General features: G+C 38.4%; 1 protein-coding gene across 1 annotated transcript; it reads right to left on the reverse strand.

The window, feature by feature from the left end:
* Positions 1 to 226: 226 nt before the first annotated feature.
* pitrm1 (pitrilysin metallopeptidase 1) lies at positions 227 to 18,302 on the reverse strand. The gene is made up of 26 exons (XM_086098020.1): positions 18,076 to 18,302; positions 17,412 to 17,520; positions 17,164 to 17,270; positions 16,920 to 17,071; positions 15,527 to 15,641; positions 15,351 to 15,447; positions 15,115 to 15,275; positions 12,508 to 12,634; positions 12,347 to 12,435; positions 11,170 to 11,298; positions 10,969 to 11,082; positions 9,454 to 9,550; positions 9,244 to 9,378; positions 7,261 to 7,399; positions 7,022 to 7,138; positions 6,691 to 6,820; positions 5,799 to 5,919; positions 5,483 to 5,725; positions 4,470 to 4,570; positions 4,280 to 4,400; positions 4,161 to 4,211; positions 2,775 to 2,887; positions 2,554 to 2,679; positions 1,878 to 2,023; positions 1,681 to 1,783; positions 227 to 726 (listed from the first exon to the last, which is right to left on the reverse strand). Exons 1-26 carry the CDS (start codon positions 18,120 to 18,122, stop codon positions 633 to 635), a joined length of 3,084 nt encoding a protein of 1,027 aa, XP_085954146.1. The 5' UTR covers positions 18,123 to 18,302; the 3' UTR covers positions 227 to 632.
* Between the last annotated feature and the right edge of the window lie 569 nt (positions 18,303 to 18,871).

Genomic DNA, 18,871 nt, shown 5'->3' on the forward strand with positions numbered 1-18,871 from the left:
AGGATTTAGGAAGACAACTTTAATTGCAATATGAGGCAGAAACATTATTTTATTCATGGTCCATGTGCAAAATAATGTTCACGTTAAAGTTGTGTTCCCAAAATCTAAAGTTGAGTTGAATGTTTGACACGATGGCACAAAATGTTTTTTTTTGTTTTTTTTTTACTCTGGAATAGCTGTCAGTGACTGAAACTTAATAGGGGCGGGGTTATGCAAATTTGCCAAATTGTCGCAGTGGAAAACATTTTATTTTCTTGATTAATAATGAAATTATTTTATACGCCTTGTAGTATATATGACACAAAAGTACAGTATCCTTGGAACCTCAGTTCAACAAATAAAGGCTAAGAACGTGGCTGCAAATTCTTAACCTTCTTCTTCTGTGGTATTTGGGGCAACCAAGATGATGAGAAGCAAAACACCAACAGTGCTGTCACTCAAACAAACAAACAAAAACATAAACCCCCCCCCAGGTGACTATAAGCTGACACCAAGTTCAGACGCAATCGACATGCGTCACATTTCAATAACACGTCACCTTAGCCACCAAGATAGTCTGTGGTTTTCTATTCCAACATGATAATTTATTCGTTTTGTCGCATAAATATGTACAGAATGTTTTCACATACGGTTTATTTCACCACCCACGATGGATCTTTCTTGATGCCATCGTTCTCCGGGCCCAAGATGGCAACGCCGGACGTCTTGTTTCCGATGCTCAGGTACCTGCACCAAACACAAAAATTTTTGGATTATTTTAGAAATGGTTTTCAAATGTTTTTGTAGATAAAACTTTCTACAAATAAACAATACTCAAAGGCAAATATTCTTTATTCTTTGTGAAAAATGACTAATTTTACTTAAACTTATTGAGGAGTTGTGGTGCATGTCGATTTGTAATATACTGCCACCAGGTAGCCAAGGTGCAAACAACAGAAGGAACCGCACATGTCCATTGTAGCAGAATGGAATGTCAAAAACTAGGGCTGCTAGATTATGGGGAAAATAATAATCACGATTATTTTGGCACTAATTGAAATCACGATTATTCAAACGATTATTTATTTTTTGGTACAAAACGAGAAAAGGTTTAAGTATTTAAAAATATTAAGACCAATAAAAAAAAATAGGAACACTAAAATTATGTTTGTTCCTTTTGGACCAAACAGAATTTATAATATAATATATAATAATATATATATATAAATAAATTATATATATATATATATATATAAATATATATATTTATATAAATATATATAAATATATATATAAATATATATATATATAAATATATATATATATAAATAAATACATATAAATATATATATATATATATATAAATATATATATATAAATATATATATATATATATATATATAAATAAATTATATATATATATAAAAATATAAATAAATTATGTATATATAAATAAATTATATATATATAAATAAATTATGTATATATGAATAAATTACACACACACACACACTTCAATTCATTGCACAGCCGTATCAAAAACTATTCAATTTACATTTCATTTCATTATGTCCTCAAAGTGCTATTTTTATTGTTTAAAAAAAAAAACTGTACAAAATGTTTGGTTGTTTATTTTGGGAGGCTGGAAGAGATAAATGGCAAACTTGAGAAGGAAGTTCAAGTGACATATTGAGTTCAAACCTCTCAGCCACGTCCAACAGGTTTTCCCGGGTGACGGCAAAGAGTCGTTCGCGGTGTTGCTGCTTCATTTCGTCTGTGATTCCGCTTAGGAATAAGGTCATTCCTGCATCAAAAAACAAAAACATCAGGTACTCGACTTGGGTCTTTTGGTACCCTGATACTACGTTTTTCAACAACGCCAGAAGGGCGTTCCTGACCTTTGCTCGAGGGCGCCACAGGCGAGTCGACGGCGGAGAAGACGGAGAGCTTGGCTTCGTCGATGTCCTGCTGGTTGAACTTGGCCGACTTTGCCCAATCGACACCTTTGCTGAAGGCGGAGAGTGTCTGGACCGAGTTTGGATCCCTTTGGCACGCACGCAAAGAAGGAGAATAAATGCAAGCTGCACCACTCAAACGTTTCGACACACTTTGTGTTTTATTGTTTATTGTATTGACGCTTTTGGTGTCTATTATTAATATGTTTGTATTTTATTTTGTAATAATAGTTTTCTTGCAAAGTGTTACTTTAGTCAGATTTTTTTAAATTCCTTTTGACAAATATTTTTGCATTGTTACTTTGTTTCATTGTAGTGTATGTATTTAAAAAAAAATGCCTTTTTTTTCATTTCATTTAGTACAGTTTTTCTTTGGCAAAAAACAAAACCCCAAAATGTATTTGTACTTATTTATTTAACCTACAATATTTTCAATTAGTAATTGTTTTTTTGGGGGTTTAAAAATATTATGGTAGTTTAATCTCGATTTACAACACTGTGTATTTTCTTCAAATGTTTTTGGTATTTTCTATTTTTTTTCTTTTTTAAACCATTCTCATTCATGTAAATTGTCCAAGTGTGTCTATAACCATTAAATAAAAATAAAGCATCTTGGCACCTGTAAGAGTAAAATGAGAACAGGCCGCCCCCACCCATCTTGGCTCCACCACCGTAGGCCCCGCCCTTCTCGCGAATCTCTCCGTGGAGAAACTTGGCTGTCATCATCCTTCCCAAAACGCAAAGACTGGCAACAGAGAAAGGAAGTTGCTCAATAGTCATGTTCCTAATATTGCTGCAGCATAATCAATAAAAAAAAAAAAAAGTAATTCTAAACAAAACCTGGCATAGTCTTGGTGGCTGTAGGGGACGGTGCGGATGGACTCGCTGACAAAGTTGACAGGAAACGGCAGCTGGAAGAAAGTCTTCATGTGACAGGGCTGGAAATGTGGATCCTTGGAAAAAGAAAGTGAGGCCAGTCAAGCGTTTAGAAGCTACATTTCAGGATCTTGGTCAAGAAAAAACATCAACCAAAAGATAACCACAGGCCCTCGATGCGAGTGTATATCGACTTTGAAAGAAGTTAGAAGCTCAGTTATTACATGAAGGGGAACTGGCCACTTAAATCAAAATGGCCGTTTTAAGCAAGGCTTCTGGTCAACTCGTGATAGACATGCCTACCAAATTTTATGTTTATAAGCAAAACTGGCTCAGACTCCTGGAAATGGTCTAAATGATGGCCATTTCAAACCAAGCTGGTGGACTTCCTGTGTCATTTCAGGCATGGCTTTTTGTTCTTCTTCTCCTATGGGACAAGTCTACCAAAATTCATAAAGCTAAGTGAAACTGGTTTTGGGGGCTGAATTTCCAAAGTCCTACCAATTGGTGTTTTATGGTGTGTCATCAAACTTAACTTCCAAAATGGCAGACCTCCTGTAAATTTTAAAGCATGGTTTTTCTTGACTTTTTTGTGTGTCTACTGATGACAGACATTAGGGATAGAGCGATTATTGGCTGAACCGATTATCGGCTGAACCAATTATCAGCGCCAATGTTCAGCATTTTGACGAATATCAGCATTGGCCATTTTGAAGAATCATACGCCCAATAATAGTTCAATTCAAAAAAGTGTTAACTAATTATTTAAATTTAAGAGATATTGCTGGGTCTGCACCTTTAGTTTTTGTTTGAAATTAAAACAAAGTACATTTTTAATCCTGTACTTCAGATATTTTTTTATTTTGTAAAACTTTATTGACTGCAGAAAACAAAAGAGCTATTTACTCAAGTTTTTATTTAACTTCTGAAAACATGCTACTGCCACTTGGAGATCCCTCAACTTTTTGTAAGATTTTTAAAACAAAGACGTCACTGTTTTTTTTTAACTCCAATATTTAAAGAACCCTATAAGTTGTTTGATAAACAAATTCTTAAAAATTCAAAAATTTGAAAAGCTGGAGGTTGTATTTTTTCAAATTTTGATGCCAATATTTTCCCTTTTAGAAAATGAATATTGGCTCCAAATATCAGCTCTCGGCATCCCTTCCAACTAATAATTGGTATCGGCCGTGAAAAAAACATATCGGCCTATCTCTAACAGACATGTCTACCAAATTTCATGTTGCTGAGCAACACTAGCTTCTAGGGTAGAATTTTTCAAAAAAAGCCAGGGGAGGATGGATTACTGGAATGAAGTCATTTTAAGACAAGATGAAAACAAAGACCTACAGCCACAAGCGTCCTGCTGGCTCCAGACACGTTGAGGACATCCAGCGGACTCTAGTGGAGAAACAAGGCAGCGCATCAACATGAGATGAGGTGAAGTGCGCCGTCCGTCACTTTCATACCTCGACGACATTTGGTCGCGCGGCTTTGAACTGCTTCCTGTTGCCAGCCACGTCCTTTATGAAGCTCTCCAGGTGGGCCACCGACTCGGACGCCCGCTGAGGTGTGGCATTGATGGCACACCTGTAGGAAAGTCCAAAATTAGCTTCGCTTCCCCCGCCATGAGTGGGAAGGTCGGGAAATGAGAGACACCTCATATTGTTTGGGTTGAGGAGGTGCTTCTTGATCCTGGGCAGCATGCGGATGATCGGGGTCAGGTCCAACATCTCCGCTATCCTCTTCATGAACTTCACCTGAGGATCATAACAGCAAATGGAGAATGTTTTTCCATTTCTTCAAATGTCTGCCCTACAAGTGCGCATTACGTTTGCGCCTGCTTGAAAATCAAGTAAAAAAAAAAAAAAACATGCTACCATACAAAGCCGTTATTTGAATGGCCCCGGATGGAGTGCTGAAAGTGTTTGCGTAACTGCACACCTTAAAGCTTGCAAGAATTGTTTAAACGACTTTCAGCCTTAAGTGAAAAAAAACGACACGTGCCCTTGGTGCCATTCTTAGCTGTCCTAATGGAGTTTATCGACAAAAAAACACCATTGCAATGCTCGAGAAGGCAGAAGTGTACACTTGAAAATCTCCGTTCACTCTTCCCAATTTTCAGATAGAAAAGAAAGATCCAAACGGACGTATAAGAGGCTAAAATTGATTTTTTGAACACATTTATTTTGTCAATATCCTGAAAGCGAGGGAACAGACTGAAGCATCACGAGGCTTGCTAGCGGACGTACGTGTAACCAAATAATGGAGTGACAGTCATTTTAAAACCTGCTTCTAGCCCCAATTGACCCTTTCAGTGAAGAAAGCTCCTAGCCGTCTCTTGATCGCGTCCCGGTATTGTGTCGGTCCAACTTCTGGTAAAGTGCACACATTCAGTCAAATAATAAGCACTTAAATAGACTAAACTGTCGTGTCCCGGCAGAGGGTAGTAAGTAATGATATGCTATTCATGTTTAAAATTGATAACAATAATAAAAAAAAATAATAATAATAATAAAAAACATCAACTTTCCAACAGTTGAAATGGTCCAAATCAGCGCTTCCCCCGTTAGACTCCATTAGTTTTCAATGACAAGTAGGTGGCAGGCTACCAGCCGGCATACCCATAATACACTGCGCTGCCGAGATGCGCACTTCGCTTATTCCGCTACCTGGTCCATCCCATCAAAGGTTTCTAGGAGTTCTCCGGCCGGCGTCAGGAGGTGTCCGGCCCGTGTCATAGCGTATACGTGGCCGGAGTAGGAGATCCCGTTGGCCAGTTCCTGCGCCGACATCATCACCAGCACCCGCAAACGCTCCAGGTCGTCAAAGCGGGGGCTGTTGAAGATGTCCTCCCAGAGCCGGAACATGTCAGGGAGGTTCCTCTCCAAGCATGAGGACGACAGGAGGACACCCTGGAAGAGGGAATGAGGGCACAACATCATGTTTTTGCGTTATTTCGGGTCCGGGCAGCCTAGTGAAGCTAACCTGCTCAAACATGTCTATGTGGGTGCAGTTAGGGATGACTTGGGGGGACACGGACATGCCGCCAGTCCTCAGCTCCATCTGCTGGGCCTGCTGACGGTAGTCGAGAGAGCCACAACCCATCCTAAAAACACACAAATACACACGTAAACACAAACATGTTGTTCAAGAGCTATTGAGTGCATGTGTGGCCTTAAAATAAAATCTAAGACTTTTTTTTCACCGAAATCCACTTACATACATCCGCTTGATTTTTATTTAATTATAAAAATAGAACAATGTGTTTAAAAAAAAGGTAGGTAAATGTACAAGTACATGTCAATAAATATGGATAAAAAAAAAAAAGGTTTGCTCTAATAAAAAATTCTCAGTAGAATACATTCCGCTCCAAAATTATATATATATATATATATAAATAAATATATAATATATATATAAATATATATAAAATATATATATATAAATAAAGAAATAAATATATATATATATTTATATATAAATAAATATATAAATACATATATATATTTATATATAAATAAATATATAAATAAATACATATATAAATACATATATATATACACACACACACACACACACACACACACACACACACACACACACACACATTGATTATGACAAAACATGCTTATTTTTCTCTCAAAACATTTATTTCATAAGACTTCACAAAAAAAAAGAAAAAAAAAACAACCTTAAAAATAAAGACTTAATAAAAAATGTATTTGAAAAAGTATTGTTTTAATCAATTTATTTTATTTTCCAAAATAAATACTGTCCTAATATGAACTTAATTTAATACAAACAATCAATGACTAGCCCAGCTTGGCTAAGAATAAGCACAGAGCAGTGTGTGTGTATGTGTGTGAGGTGGACTGACTTGGTGATGACGCTGCAGAAGAGCGGCACATAAAGCTTCAGGTCCTCAGGCAGCGTGTTGAGGCTGCACATGGCCCGAAAGTACACCAAGCCGTTGGTGGGCTGCTCGCACAGCTGGAGCGGAACACCGCCTGCGCATCAGAAGACAAAAAAATGCACCGAGATCACAATTGAAAAACTAACTCGTGTCATTTTTTTAGGCTAATTAAAGGAGACTTCAGCCAATCAGAACCTCAAAGAAAGTGATTGCTAGAAATGTGTGAGTGGCACAATGAGACAGAGGCCAGAGGGGGTAAAAAATACAACAAATGAGGTTGGTGCGTTGATGGTACCTGCGTTGGTCATATGTACAGGAGCGACGGGTATGGTGGGCACGATGTCGGACACTTTGAGTGCGGGCAGGCATGAAGCGTCCTGTGTTTTACTTTGAGCATCCAGCAGCTGAAGACCTGAACACAGAAGTAACAAAGCTAGTAAATGGAAAGGTTCAAAAGCTGTGGCATTTTCCAAGTCAAAGTATGACGGCACTTTGGGTGCCTCAGGAATCCCATTTGTGAATAATCATCAGCACCTTTCTCATAAATGTCCTTCTTGTTGCTGTCAGATAGAGCGCTGATCTTCTCCTGGAGCTTGCGCTGCTCGGCCGAGGCCTGCTTGTCCAGGTAGGAGGAGTCAGGACTCATGGAGAGGGTCAGTCTGTGGGTGTTGTCCTGGATGACAGAAAGAAATGCAGTGAGGTGAAGGAATCGGATTTAGTACTGTACCGGAATTAGGGTTGGCTGATTCATTGACGTTACGGATTCATTCATTTATTTCTCAGACTGAAAAATAAATACCAGAAATGGGAAAAAAATCTGGTCATATTTTGCAATTGTACTTAACTCATCCACTAGCAGCCAACGCAGGTGACCAGCTCAGTGGCCTTGTGGTAGAGTGTCCGCCTTGAGACTGGGAGGTTGTGGATTCAATCCCCGGCCGGGTCATACCAAAGACTATAAAAATGGGACCCATTTGCCTCCCTGCTTGACACTCAGTATAAAGGGTTGGAATTGGGGGGGTTAGATCACCATATGATTCCCGAGCGCAATCCCTGCTGCTCACCGCTCCCTCAGGGGATGGGTCAAATGCGGAGAACGAATTTCACCCCACTTAGTTGGGTGTGACAATCAGTGGTACATTAACTTGAATTTTCACTGAAGTAACCCCCTTTGCTCTCAGCTGTTTTACTGAATTTTGACTGATTTTGCAAGGCCCACAGAATATTGTGTTCTATTGCTATAAAAATATGGAACCTACTAAAATAAAGATTAGTGTCCCTTCTTTTATCAGGAAAAAAAGTGCGAAAAATACGGTATTATTTCTATGTTTCCATTTCGCAGCAATTAGCATTAAAATATAGTTACGTTTCATTATTATTCACAAATCTGTTTAAATTGTGGGGAAATCAGCTTGTTTGCAACATGGCCCTGGTTGATCTCTTATACTCTGCTGCCACCTTCTAATTTTTGTAATAACTACCATTGCTTCAACCGTTCTCTGCAGTTGAGAGGCTGCATCAAAGCCTTCTATATGCTCTAGCATAAAAAAAAAACTTATCAATACGTCTTTGGGACACTTAAAACATTATTAGTAGTCAAAGCCGATATTAATTTTCAGTAAAAAAAAAGAAAAAAAAAAGGGTGGGTGGGAATATTGGCGTCAAAATTGTTTAAAATACAATTGCCAAATTTACAAATATATATATATATATATATATATATATATATATATATCTTAAAACGTTAAATGGAAACCTTAAGAAGTAAATACCCATATATCAGTTTTTTCCAAAATAAAAAAAACCCTGAAATCTTAAACTTTCACATTTCTTTGTATTAATGTCGAACAAAAACAAAAAAAAGTTTCAAATTGTTCCCAGGGTCAGCGGGATCTCTTATACAGTTAAGTGAGAATTTAAATAAATAGTTCCCTGAGATTAAAATGGTTTTAGATTTACCTTTTACCGGCTGTCAGATAAAAAAAAAGAAAAAAAAAGGCTGATACCTATGTTCGTCAAAATGCCCAATATCGGCATTATTATTAGTGTTGTTCCGATACCGGTATCGGCAGAGGCCCCGATACTGCATTAAAACAGTGGTATCAGTATCGGTGAGTACTAACAAGTATGCCGATACCATTCATTCTGAGGCTAATATAGGACTTTGGATGCAGCATCTTGTGTCTTGCTTATGCACGACATTCACTGATATGTGACATGTTTACTGCATGCCGAGCTAAGATATCCTATTGGCCCTTGAATGCTCTGAACCAATGGGAGGACAGCTTTTTCATGTTGAGATAAAAAAAACGTAGGTATCGGTATGGTATCGGCATTGGCCGATACTGCAAAGCTGGGTATCGGAATCGGTATCGGGGGACAAAAAATGGTATCGGGGGACAAAAAATGGTATCGGAACAACACTAATTATTATCTATTATCCCTACTGAATATAATGTTTCATTTCATGCTATATCATCCAGCCCTATTAGTAATCTGCAGTGCCCTCACACAAACCTTGAAGTAGTGCTGGACTTTGTCCTGGAGGAAACGCGGGTTCTCTTCCAGGGCTCTTCTGAATTTCAGGACGTTGTCGTTGATCTGCAGAAGCTCCACCGGGTCGCCGTCGTGGTTCCACAAAGATGCGATGTACTGCACAAGCAGAATCCAGCTAAACAAAAACAAACTCACCCGGCTCTGAAAACGTGCGCGTCAGCATGTGCTCACCGAAGCCAAGGAGAGGCCAAAGTTGGTGGACTGGTGCTTCATCTGGATCTCAATCTTGTGCAGGAGTGCCTCGATCCTCTCGCCCTCGAAGCCAGTCCTGATGAGAGAAAGAAATATATTGACAAAAAGTAAAAGCCAAAGTGTCTTTTACATGGGAAAAAGGCAGGGAAAATTTATCTCCTTTCAATAAAAAAGAAGTCCCCGAATTGATAAATCAGAGTTGCAACAAAAGACTTACCAACTTTACCCACCGCACATTTTTTTGGTGACTGAATAATGAAAAACAAAGTGTGCCTTTAGTTTTTTTTTTATTTAGGCAGAAAATCTTAAAGGATCTTTGTGCAGTTTGCCACTTTTTTTTTATTACTCGCGACTGCCACCTCTGGCCCAAAGTGTAACTGCAGCATCTGTGTCAGGCTCGTTCATGGTGTGCGTGCGAGTTAGTGCACGCACATGACATCACCCTCCACCACTCTACGCCTCCCCTCACCAAAGAAACTGTGGAGTGTGCGGGGTCCACACACTCCTATAAACGGAACATGATGTAGATGATGCATGACGTAGAAAAAGCTTTATTATTCCCTTTTTAAACGGCACAATGCACCCTTACCATAAGTTTCAGCATTCCTCAATTTTGGTACAAATTTGATCACGTAATCAGAAATTGGGGTAGATGGGGCAGCTGATGGCTATCAGGTCAATATTAGGGCCATGTATAAAGGTTTATTTTTTTCTAGAGAGGGGGGTAGTAATACTCCAAGAAAAAAAAAACACAAATTTACAAGAAAAAAAAAAACTCAAATATTTCCAACATTACAAAGTGGCATATTTGCGGGGACGTCGTTTAAGTTTTTTTTTTTTTTTCGCGGAGAGTGAGTAAAAATCCAACATGGTCACTAGCCGAAGAGAGACAGTAGTGAATGAGTTATGTTGATGTTGCGGGAAAAAGTGGATTCATGATGTCATGAGTCACTCTGTTCTCATATTCGAACAGCGTGACGTTGCTCACGAAGACGACGTCACGCGAATAAACAAATTTGATTGGCCAGCCTGTTTTCGGCTGGTGCCGAATCACTGTCTATGGATGCCTGTCCAGACCCACTTTTTTTTTTCTCAACCCTAACCACCCTATATAATAAAATGCATGGAAAATTTGTGTCCGATTTTTTTTGGTGTATAAGTCGCACCAGTCAAAAAAACTGTCAGACTATAACGTACATATTTATAGTCCACTATAAGTACTACATATTGTTGTGGGTAAATTTATTTTACAAAAACTGAGACCAAGAACAGTAGCGCTCTGGCTGGCACCTAAAGCCCCCGTCCCCTCATTGTGTTGATGCACTCGAGTAAGTGGGACTTGTAGTCCGAAAAGCACCATAATATGATGAAGGGGATGATGAGAATTGAGATCCATTTGTATAATTGTCAGTCAGAAAAAGAAAATGAACATTTGAAAATGGACATGAAAACGGGGTAGAAAATAACCCCAGATCCATCCCCGCTCCGACTTACTCGATGATGTCGGCGATAGTTTGATGTATGATGTTTTTGACTTTCTCCGCATCCTCCTCGGCCATCCCCTGCAGGCCGATGCTGAACGACGCCTCCTTCGTGCTGCCGTCGTATCTGCGGAACACAAAGCAACATCGCGTTCGCCAAGCTCAAACGTTTAACTCCGAAATCCAAACTTTCTCCTCTTTCAGCTCGTCTCACCCGACCACCGAGGAGAAGTCCGTTCCAATTTTTGGTTCGATGAGAACTTTGTAGAAGGGAGCGTTGGGACCGGATGTCATCAGAGAAGACAGCAGGCTGAGGGTGAAGGCCTCGAAGGTGTCGGTGATGCTGCGGAGGAAAAACGCCGGGCTAAGTTTCACATCTTAAACTTGCTCTATGGAACAATTTGTCTAGAAATACAGTACTGTATCGTCAAAATGGCATTTTCATTTGACCGTATACCGATTGCTATAAAAACATGGAACCTATCAAAAGAAAGATAGTCTCTTCTTTCATTCATCTGTTTCCGTTTTGCAGCAATTAGCATTAGAATATAGCAAAGTTTCATCATTATTCATAAATCTGTTTAAAACAGTGGGGAAAGAGCTTTTTGCAACATGGCCCTGGTTGATCTCGTATACTCTGCTGCCACCTGCTGGCCATTTTTTGCAATTACTATCACTGCTTCACCTGTTCTCTGCAGTTCAGAGGCTGCATCAAAGCCTTGCTCTAGCTTAAAAAAACATTACAAAACATATAAATACGTTTTTGGGACCATGGCAATGTTCAAACTGGAACGTATTTATACAAATTTTTAGACTTGCTGTCGACATCACCTGTGCTGAGGAAGTCGACCAATCATGGCTCACCTGTTTTCTGGGTTTGGTCAGCAAACTGAGCCATGATTGGTCGTTAGACTCGTTACCTACTTCTTTAGCACCGGTGATGTCATCTTCAGTCGATAGCAAGTAAAAACATTTGTTTTTAAGGGTATTAATTGTACACGAAAAATAATGACGTTACCAAATTCATTTTGGACAAAATATTAACTTTCTACTGCTGAAAATGGCTCAATGAGTCAAGTATCACCTGAAGGGAGTGTGTAGCGATTTGAAATGGAATTTTCTGGGTTTAGTAGCTTTAAGCTTCATAATTAATCGCAACCAACAATATACGCATTTAAAATAGCATATGTTTTTCTATGCAAATTGATTTTGTGTGACAAATCTATTAACTTAAAAAATAAATAAGTGTCCATACTACACAAAAATAATATAATTTGCTCCACCAGAGACACTAGGATTGCAAACAAACTCCCCATTTTTCCCCTACTGACTGACACAAAATGAACATGCTGTATAAAACACATGAAGCGACAGAATAATTGCTGTCTTACTCTCCCAGCAGGAAACTGACACACAGCGTGTTCTGTCGCGTGGCGTCGGGAGCCATCGCGTCGGGACTGCAGGTCACGTGCTCTTCTCTCTGAACATGACAATTAATACATTAAAACACATTATTTACATTTAGCGTCTTTGAGACTTTTAGAGCGCTCACGGGGCTGGTCCAGTGCGGCTGAGACGGAACTTCCGTGTCGGGATGGATGCGTTGAAACTTGGACAGCGCCTCCTGGTCAATCTGCTTCAGGTGTTGCTCCAGAGGAAGGTCTCCATATGTGAAGAACCTGAGGTGCAAATGCGGACATGTGAGGAGACATAATACATAAAATTTTAGACACAAATATAAGCCACGTTGCGGATTGCTAGCAAATTGCAAAGCTTTCTAACCCTTTTTCACACAGCAATTTGAAGCCAGACACTTTCCAAGGTGGCTGCCCCGCGTGTATGGAAAGGATGGTGGAAGTAAACAATTTCTAACATACAGCAGTATCACAGGGTGCTTGTGTGTAAGGGGACAGTACTTTGCACTCCAATCCCAGAATGGTGCCATTAATACCGAACAGCCAGACAGAAAAAAAGGAGGAAAATGTAGTGGTGTCACTATCGAATATTTGTATAATCGATTAATCTATGATTATTCAATCGATTTATTATATGCTATTTTATTATTCTATTTTATTTCAATTTTATTTTGTAACTATATTTTTTTACTCTTTTCTTATTGCACTGACAACGGGAAACCTCCACAATTTTGTTGTACCTGTGTACAATGACAATAAAGGCATCCTAATCCTAGATTAATCGACAAATCGGATTATTTTTAATTGTAATTAGAGTGTATTACAAAAGCATGTTTCACCTGATTACTGTTTATTAACCAGTGATTGGCCGTTATTAAATACTTTGTATTCGTATAGTGATTTAAAAAAAAAAAGGGGAGGGGGTGATTGATGTGTTATGTTTACAGTTCAGTCATTGTTTTCCAAAGTAAAAACACATGTTTGCAAATGTCTTATTTTGATCAAACACATAAGATAATCAGTCTTCATTCATGAAGGACTACAGAAATCAGTCAATAATTACTGTTGATATACTGATATCTGAGGATTTGTGTAATTTTAAATCATAAATGGCTCAATACAATTACTCAATTATTAAAATAGTTGTGGATCAATTTGATAATTGATTACTTGTTGATTAATCGATTAATTTTGACAGCTCTATTGCCATTAATACAGAACAGCCAGATGGAAAAAAGATGGAAAATGCTGTCAGTCAATCCGCCAGTGCCGTTTACACAAAAATAAAAACATAATAATAATAATAATAATTATTATAATAGAAGGCAGAAAAATGCTGCATAGCTGCTACAGTCTCGGAAACAAAGGTGAGAAAAATTACATCCAAGCCCCTTTTCATGCAGCTTTTTGTGACTTTGCATTAATCTACCTGTGCCTTTTTCACACAGAGAAAGTGGAAATCACAGCATTATTCTCTTTTACATGGAGTTTGTGCAAACGTTTTTAAGTCTTGGCCAAAATAGATGGAGTATTTGTGTATGCACAAAAGTTATGCCCATTTCACACTGACAAAATTATACATTAAACTCATGATGAGACTTTTACTCGCCTTTTCCACAGCAGGCATAGGGTCAAAACTGTGTGTGCTTTCACATTTGCTTTCAAGACAATAGGGTGGGAGGAGTGAGTGTAAATGTTAAACTTCACATCCTGCTCCTTGTTCCCAACTTGGCACTCCGATTAGGGCTGATCGATTATGAAGAATATATTAACTCTTTGACTGCCAGACGTTTTCAGAAAAGGGATGCCGTCAGTGCCAGCCGATTTAATCATTTTGACTGATCTTTCAAGGTCCACAGAAAAATTTCTGTTTGGACTATGGAAACACAACACCAAATGAAAGATTGAACTCTCATCTTTCATCAGAAAAAAAAGTTTGTTTCTACCTTATTCCGTTCTTTAGTAATCAACAATAGAAAATGGTTAGTTTCATCCAAATGCGCTTGTTTTAGACCAAAATACGGAGAAATCAAGCTTTTAGTGAAACGATATTATTTCATGCACTCTAGTGAATTTTACACTTCTTTTTGTCCATGAATGATGCCACAAACCCCTAAATAGTGCTTTACTTCTATAAAACACTACCACCAAGAATGAAAAAGTGTTTTTTGATAGCAAAATACGTTTATTTACATTCAACAGTGTAACAATTTGACAACAATTTGGCAAACTATTTACAAATGTGTGCAACTGTGGTACTATTTACAATTATGTGGATGTTTCAACGACCTTGAAAGATCAGTCAAAATGCTTAAATCGGCTGGCACTCACAGCATCCCTTTTCTGAAAACGTCTGGCAGTCAAAGAGTTAACGTCTTTGGCGCCCCTCCGTAGGTTTTTACTAAACGTTATTTAACGTTTATGGCAGTCAAAGAGTTAATCACGATTAATTTGGTAATCATTGAATTCACAATTAGATTTTTGCTACAAAACAAGAAAAATACATTTCTTTGAAAAACTTTAATTACGCAAGTTCCTTTTGGACAAAACAAGATTTATTAAATTAGTCATTTTAAATTTAAAAAATGCAAATATATAATTTTAGACAACAAAAAATTTGTATTAATAATCTTTTCTTTTTGCTTTAGATTATGCTGATTTTGTAATTGTGAAGTGTATTAATTGAAATTGTAGTTACATTTTAAATAATTGCACTCCGATATAGCGACGTGTGTGTGTGTTACCTGGCATTGCTGGGGTGGTAGTGCGTGGCGTGGAACTGCTTGAGCTGCTCCCAGGTGAGGTCGGGGATGGCCAGCGGCTCACCACCAAACACCACTGAATAAGTGTGGTCGGGATAAAGTTTGTTCTGGAGGTGCTGAGCATACAGCTGCTCGTTGTCTGACTGTTTAAAGCAAAAACGAGCCGTCACGAGTCAGGATTCGGGTCCTTTCAGTTTCAGGTGAAGATTCGGACTCACAAAGGCTCCTTTCATCTCGTTGAAGACCACTCCTTTGAAGACCAGAGGCGAGCTGGCGTCGGTGGGGTCTTCGTTCTCCAGCCTCCAGCCCTCCTGCCTGGAATGTTTTCGATCGTGATGCCACAGGACAAGATATGAAGCAAAAAAACAACAACCAGAAAGTTCCAAACACTCACCAGAAGTCCTGCTCCCGTAAGCACGGGAAGAACACGGCGTCCAGGTAGACGGACAGAAGATTCTGGAAGTCTTTTGCGTTCTGCGTGGAGAATGGATACATGGTGTAGTCGCTCGCTGTTGGCAAGGAACACCACACTTAGTCACTTTAAAGGTTAGCTTTATTAAAAGGGGTGGAGTCATCACTTGTTATCATATTTGTTCAAATTCTAAGAAGTACATTATGATTAGGGCCCGACCGATATGGATTTTTTTAGGCCAAAACTGATACTGATTTTTGGCAGAAAAAAATACCAATTAACTTTCGCTATTTAGATTCTCCGCTTTGAATGGCAAGTCCATAGTATGACCGTATCAACAATTTTTTATTAAGTATACAAGGTTATTGTATAGATTTATGTGCCAATAAATAATAAAACCATTCTTACTTGTTTACAACTGCTGTAAAGCATTAACCTTTTAATTTATATATTTTTATCTTGTATTATTTTCACAAGTCTTGGGACTTATTGTGCTAACCTGAGACCTTGAGGATTGTATTTCCTGCCATGTCACGTTCAAAAGAAAAAATTCTTGGATGTTTGCATCCTTGAATTTTGAGAAAAGAAAGTCTTTGAATTCTTGAAATATCAACTTTAAATATAATTTGGAAGGACAATGACAAAATAAAACAATAAGAAAGTGAAATAAGAATAGAATAAACTAAAATAATAAAAACTGAAAAAAAACAGTAAGAACAAATAGTTAAAAGTTACTGAACTGGACTCCGATTGAATTCTATTAAATAACTTAATTTCTCACACATTGGGAAGAATTTGAGCCTTTGCGTAATGTTATCTTACTTGTGAGTATGTGTTCCCACACCATTTGTGTGTGCATATTTGTTATTTGAAGGAAAAACACTTCCAAAGTCAATGCTAACTTCCTGTTAGCATTTGAATGGGATCCTCCCTTCGCTTTTAGCATTAGTGCTCGGCTTGCGATGTTTTAAAAACTAAGCATGTTTTGTATTTAAATGTACAGTCGATGTTGTTCTTATTGTCGTGTGTTTAGTTTTATAGTTAACGCCAACTGGGGTGTCATTAAACAGCTTAAAGGATGCTTAGGGACAACAGAATAACATACGCTACACACTCGCTAGTAGCTAATGCTACGCAAGCAAAATGGTGCATTCAGGGTACTTTCACAGTCAGAAAATTCGGTTTTCTACGATGATAACGTTTTAAGGGGAAAATAATCTGCCATTTGGCCCAATTGGCTGATTGTTTTGGCTGGTGTTTGAAGGGCAATAATAGGCCAATTATAATGGCCGGCTGATTAATCGGTCGGGCCCTGATTGTAATCTGTGAAAAATTCGCCCTCAATAAAATTGATTATCAGTGTTTCAGTATGTACCTGTGAAGGCGTTCATGAATGTGGACAGCGACCTATTGAGCATTTTAAAGAAAGGATCTCTGCATGGATACTTTTGGGACCCGCACAGCACTGTGTGCTCCAGGATGTGAGGGACCCCCGTGCTGTCCATGGGGGTGGTCCGGAACTGCACGCTGAAAACACAGAAAGACCAGAGTGGAGTCTTAGCATAGCAACAGCTAGTACAGCACATAGGCTACATTTGTTTGTTTGTGTTTAAAGCAACCTGAAGAGATTGTTAGGATCATCCCTGGCCGCATGCAGGTACTGAGCTCCTGTTTTATCATGAGTCAACTTGATGGCAGTGAGGAACAAGTCAGGGACGGCCACGACCTGCATGAAAAAGACAATGACATTTAATCATAGTCAATATTCCATACATGAGCCATTTGTCATGTCTATCAATCAATTTGTCTGAAATGACAGTTTTGTCCTCCATGATTGAGTGGTTGTACCAAAAAAGACCCATTGTACCTCTTTAACTGTAAATCCATGGATTTGTTGGCCTGTTGTGTATGGAAGAGCCTTCTCTCCTGCTGCTGCAGTGCTCCTCTGTCTCCATGACAGATGTGGGACCTTTAAACTAGGTTAAGGAATAACATTTATATACATTTTAGTTTATTCTCAATCAAACAGTATGCAGACTATTGTACACTGATTCAAATATGCCTAAAATATGCTAAACCTGGCTATAATGGAAACGTACTCCTTTCTATTATCAAGTCTAGTGTTGACTTAAATTTAGTTTTCACTCCCACAACTGAGTGATTGCATCAAGTGTCCTCCAAATCAATCAAACAACGCATCAATCAATCTAGTGTTGGCTTTAGTGACTATCTTAAATTACACATTTTCCTCCAAACATAAGTAATTGCTTGCTTCTAATTTCCGTATATGTTTACTTTATACCATTTTTTTCTACCAAATCACACAGTAAAATTCTCCTCCATAACGAATGACTGCCAGTACCAAAATGCGCTCAAATATTCAGTTAATTTGTGTATCAAACTTTTTAAAACCTAGGTCACGATGCTGCGAAGCTAAAACAGTGTCACTGTCATTACACATTAGTTCATTGTAGTCATCATTATGACACGACGATGCTAGTTGGGTAGCTAGCCAATGCGAGCTAACTTACTGGATATGTCGAAGTTTCTCGAGCACCGCCTTCGTCTGGCGAAACATGGCGAGCTAAATTATCTTGAGCTCATAAACTACTACGTCCAATAAGTTAGGCTCCAACATTCACACTTCTTACGACAATACGATAATGTCAAGTTGCATCACTGCATCCTATGCCCTCTCATGTCATAGGACTTCATATACGGAGCGGCCATGCTGGGTTCCTGAACGCAGATCTCACAACATGTGTCAACGCCGGCATTGAAATGTTTACGTGTATCGGACCCATCCAGTATGAATAGAACTCTACGGTGCCACTATTTGACGTCCGTGAAAGACCCAACACCATCATCGCTTGTGATTGGTGAATTGAAAGGACGGCAGCTCGTGATTGGCTAAATCTCGCTAAACGCCAAATTACTGTATCAGTCTGCATGATTTTTTCTCTCCTCCGTGTTCAAGTTTGAATGAGTGAAAGTGCACGGATATATACTTTTTTTACGCTTGTAATACATTATGAGTTGTGTCAACGGCGACGCTATCCTGTTCTTGAGTAGACTTTACCTATCTATCTATCTATCTATCTATCTATCTATCTATCTATCTATCTATCTATCTATCTATCTATCTATCTATCTATCTATCTATCTATCTATCTATCTATCTATCTATCTATCTATCTATCTATCTATCTATCTATCTCTAAAGTCTAGAGGTCAGTCAATTTTTATTGTGGTATTATTGAATTATTATTGATTAAACAATTATTATTTAGCAAGAGTAAGTGTGTGTGTGTGGGGGGGGGGGGGGGG

This window comes from Leptonotus elevatus, chromosome 1 (assembly GCF_054856555.1).
Source record: "Leptonotus elevatus isolate MCC_2025b chromosome 1, RoL_Lele_1.0, whole genome shotgun sequence".
NCBI classification, from domain to species: Eukaryota; Metazoa; Chordata; class Actinopteri; order Syngnathiformes; family Syngnathidae; genus Leptonotus; species Leptonotus elevatus.

What these genes read in the sequence shown, in the direction of transcription:
- pitrm1 (XM_086098020.1), bottom strand. Translation starts at nt 18,122, where the DNA reads ATGTTTCGCCAGACGAAGGCGGTGCTCGAGAAACTTCGACATATCCA. An exon ending in TGTACATATGACCAACGCAG is followed by an intron (nt 6,821 to 7,021) that starts GTACCATCAACG and finishes TCTGATGCGCAG; the next exon opens with GCGGTGTTCCGCTCCAGCTG. An exon ending in CTCAACCCAAACAATATGAG is followed by an intron (nt 4,401 to 4,469) that starts GTGTCTCTCATT and finishes ACTTTCCTACAG; the next exon opens with GTGTGCCATCAATGCCACAC.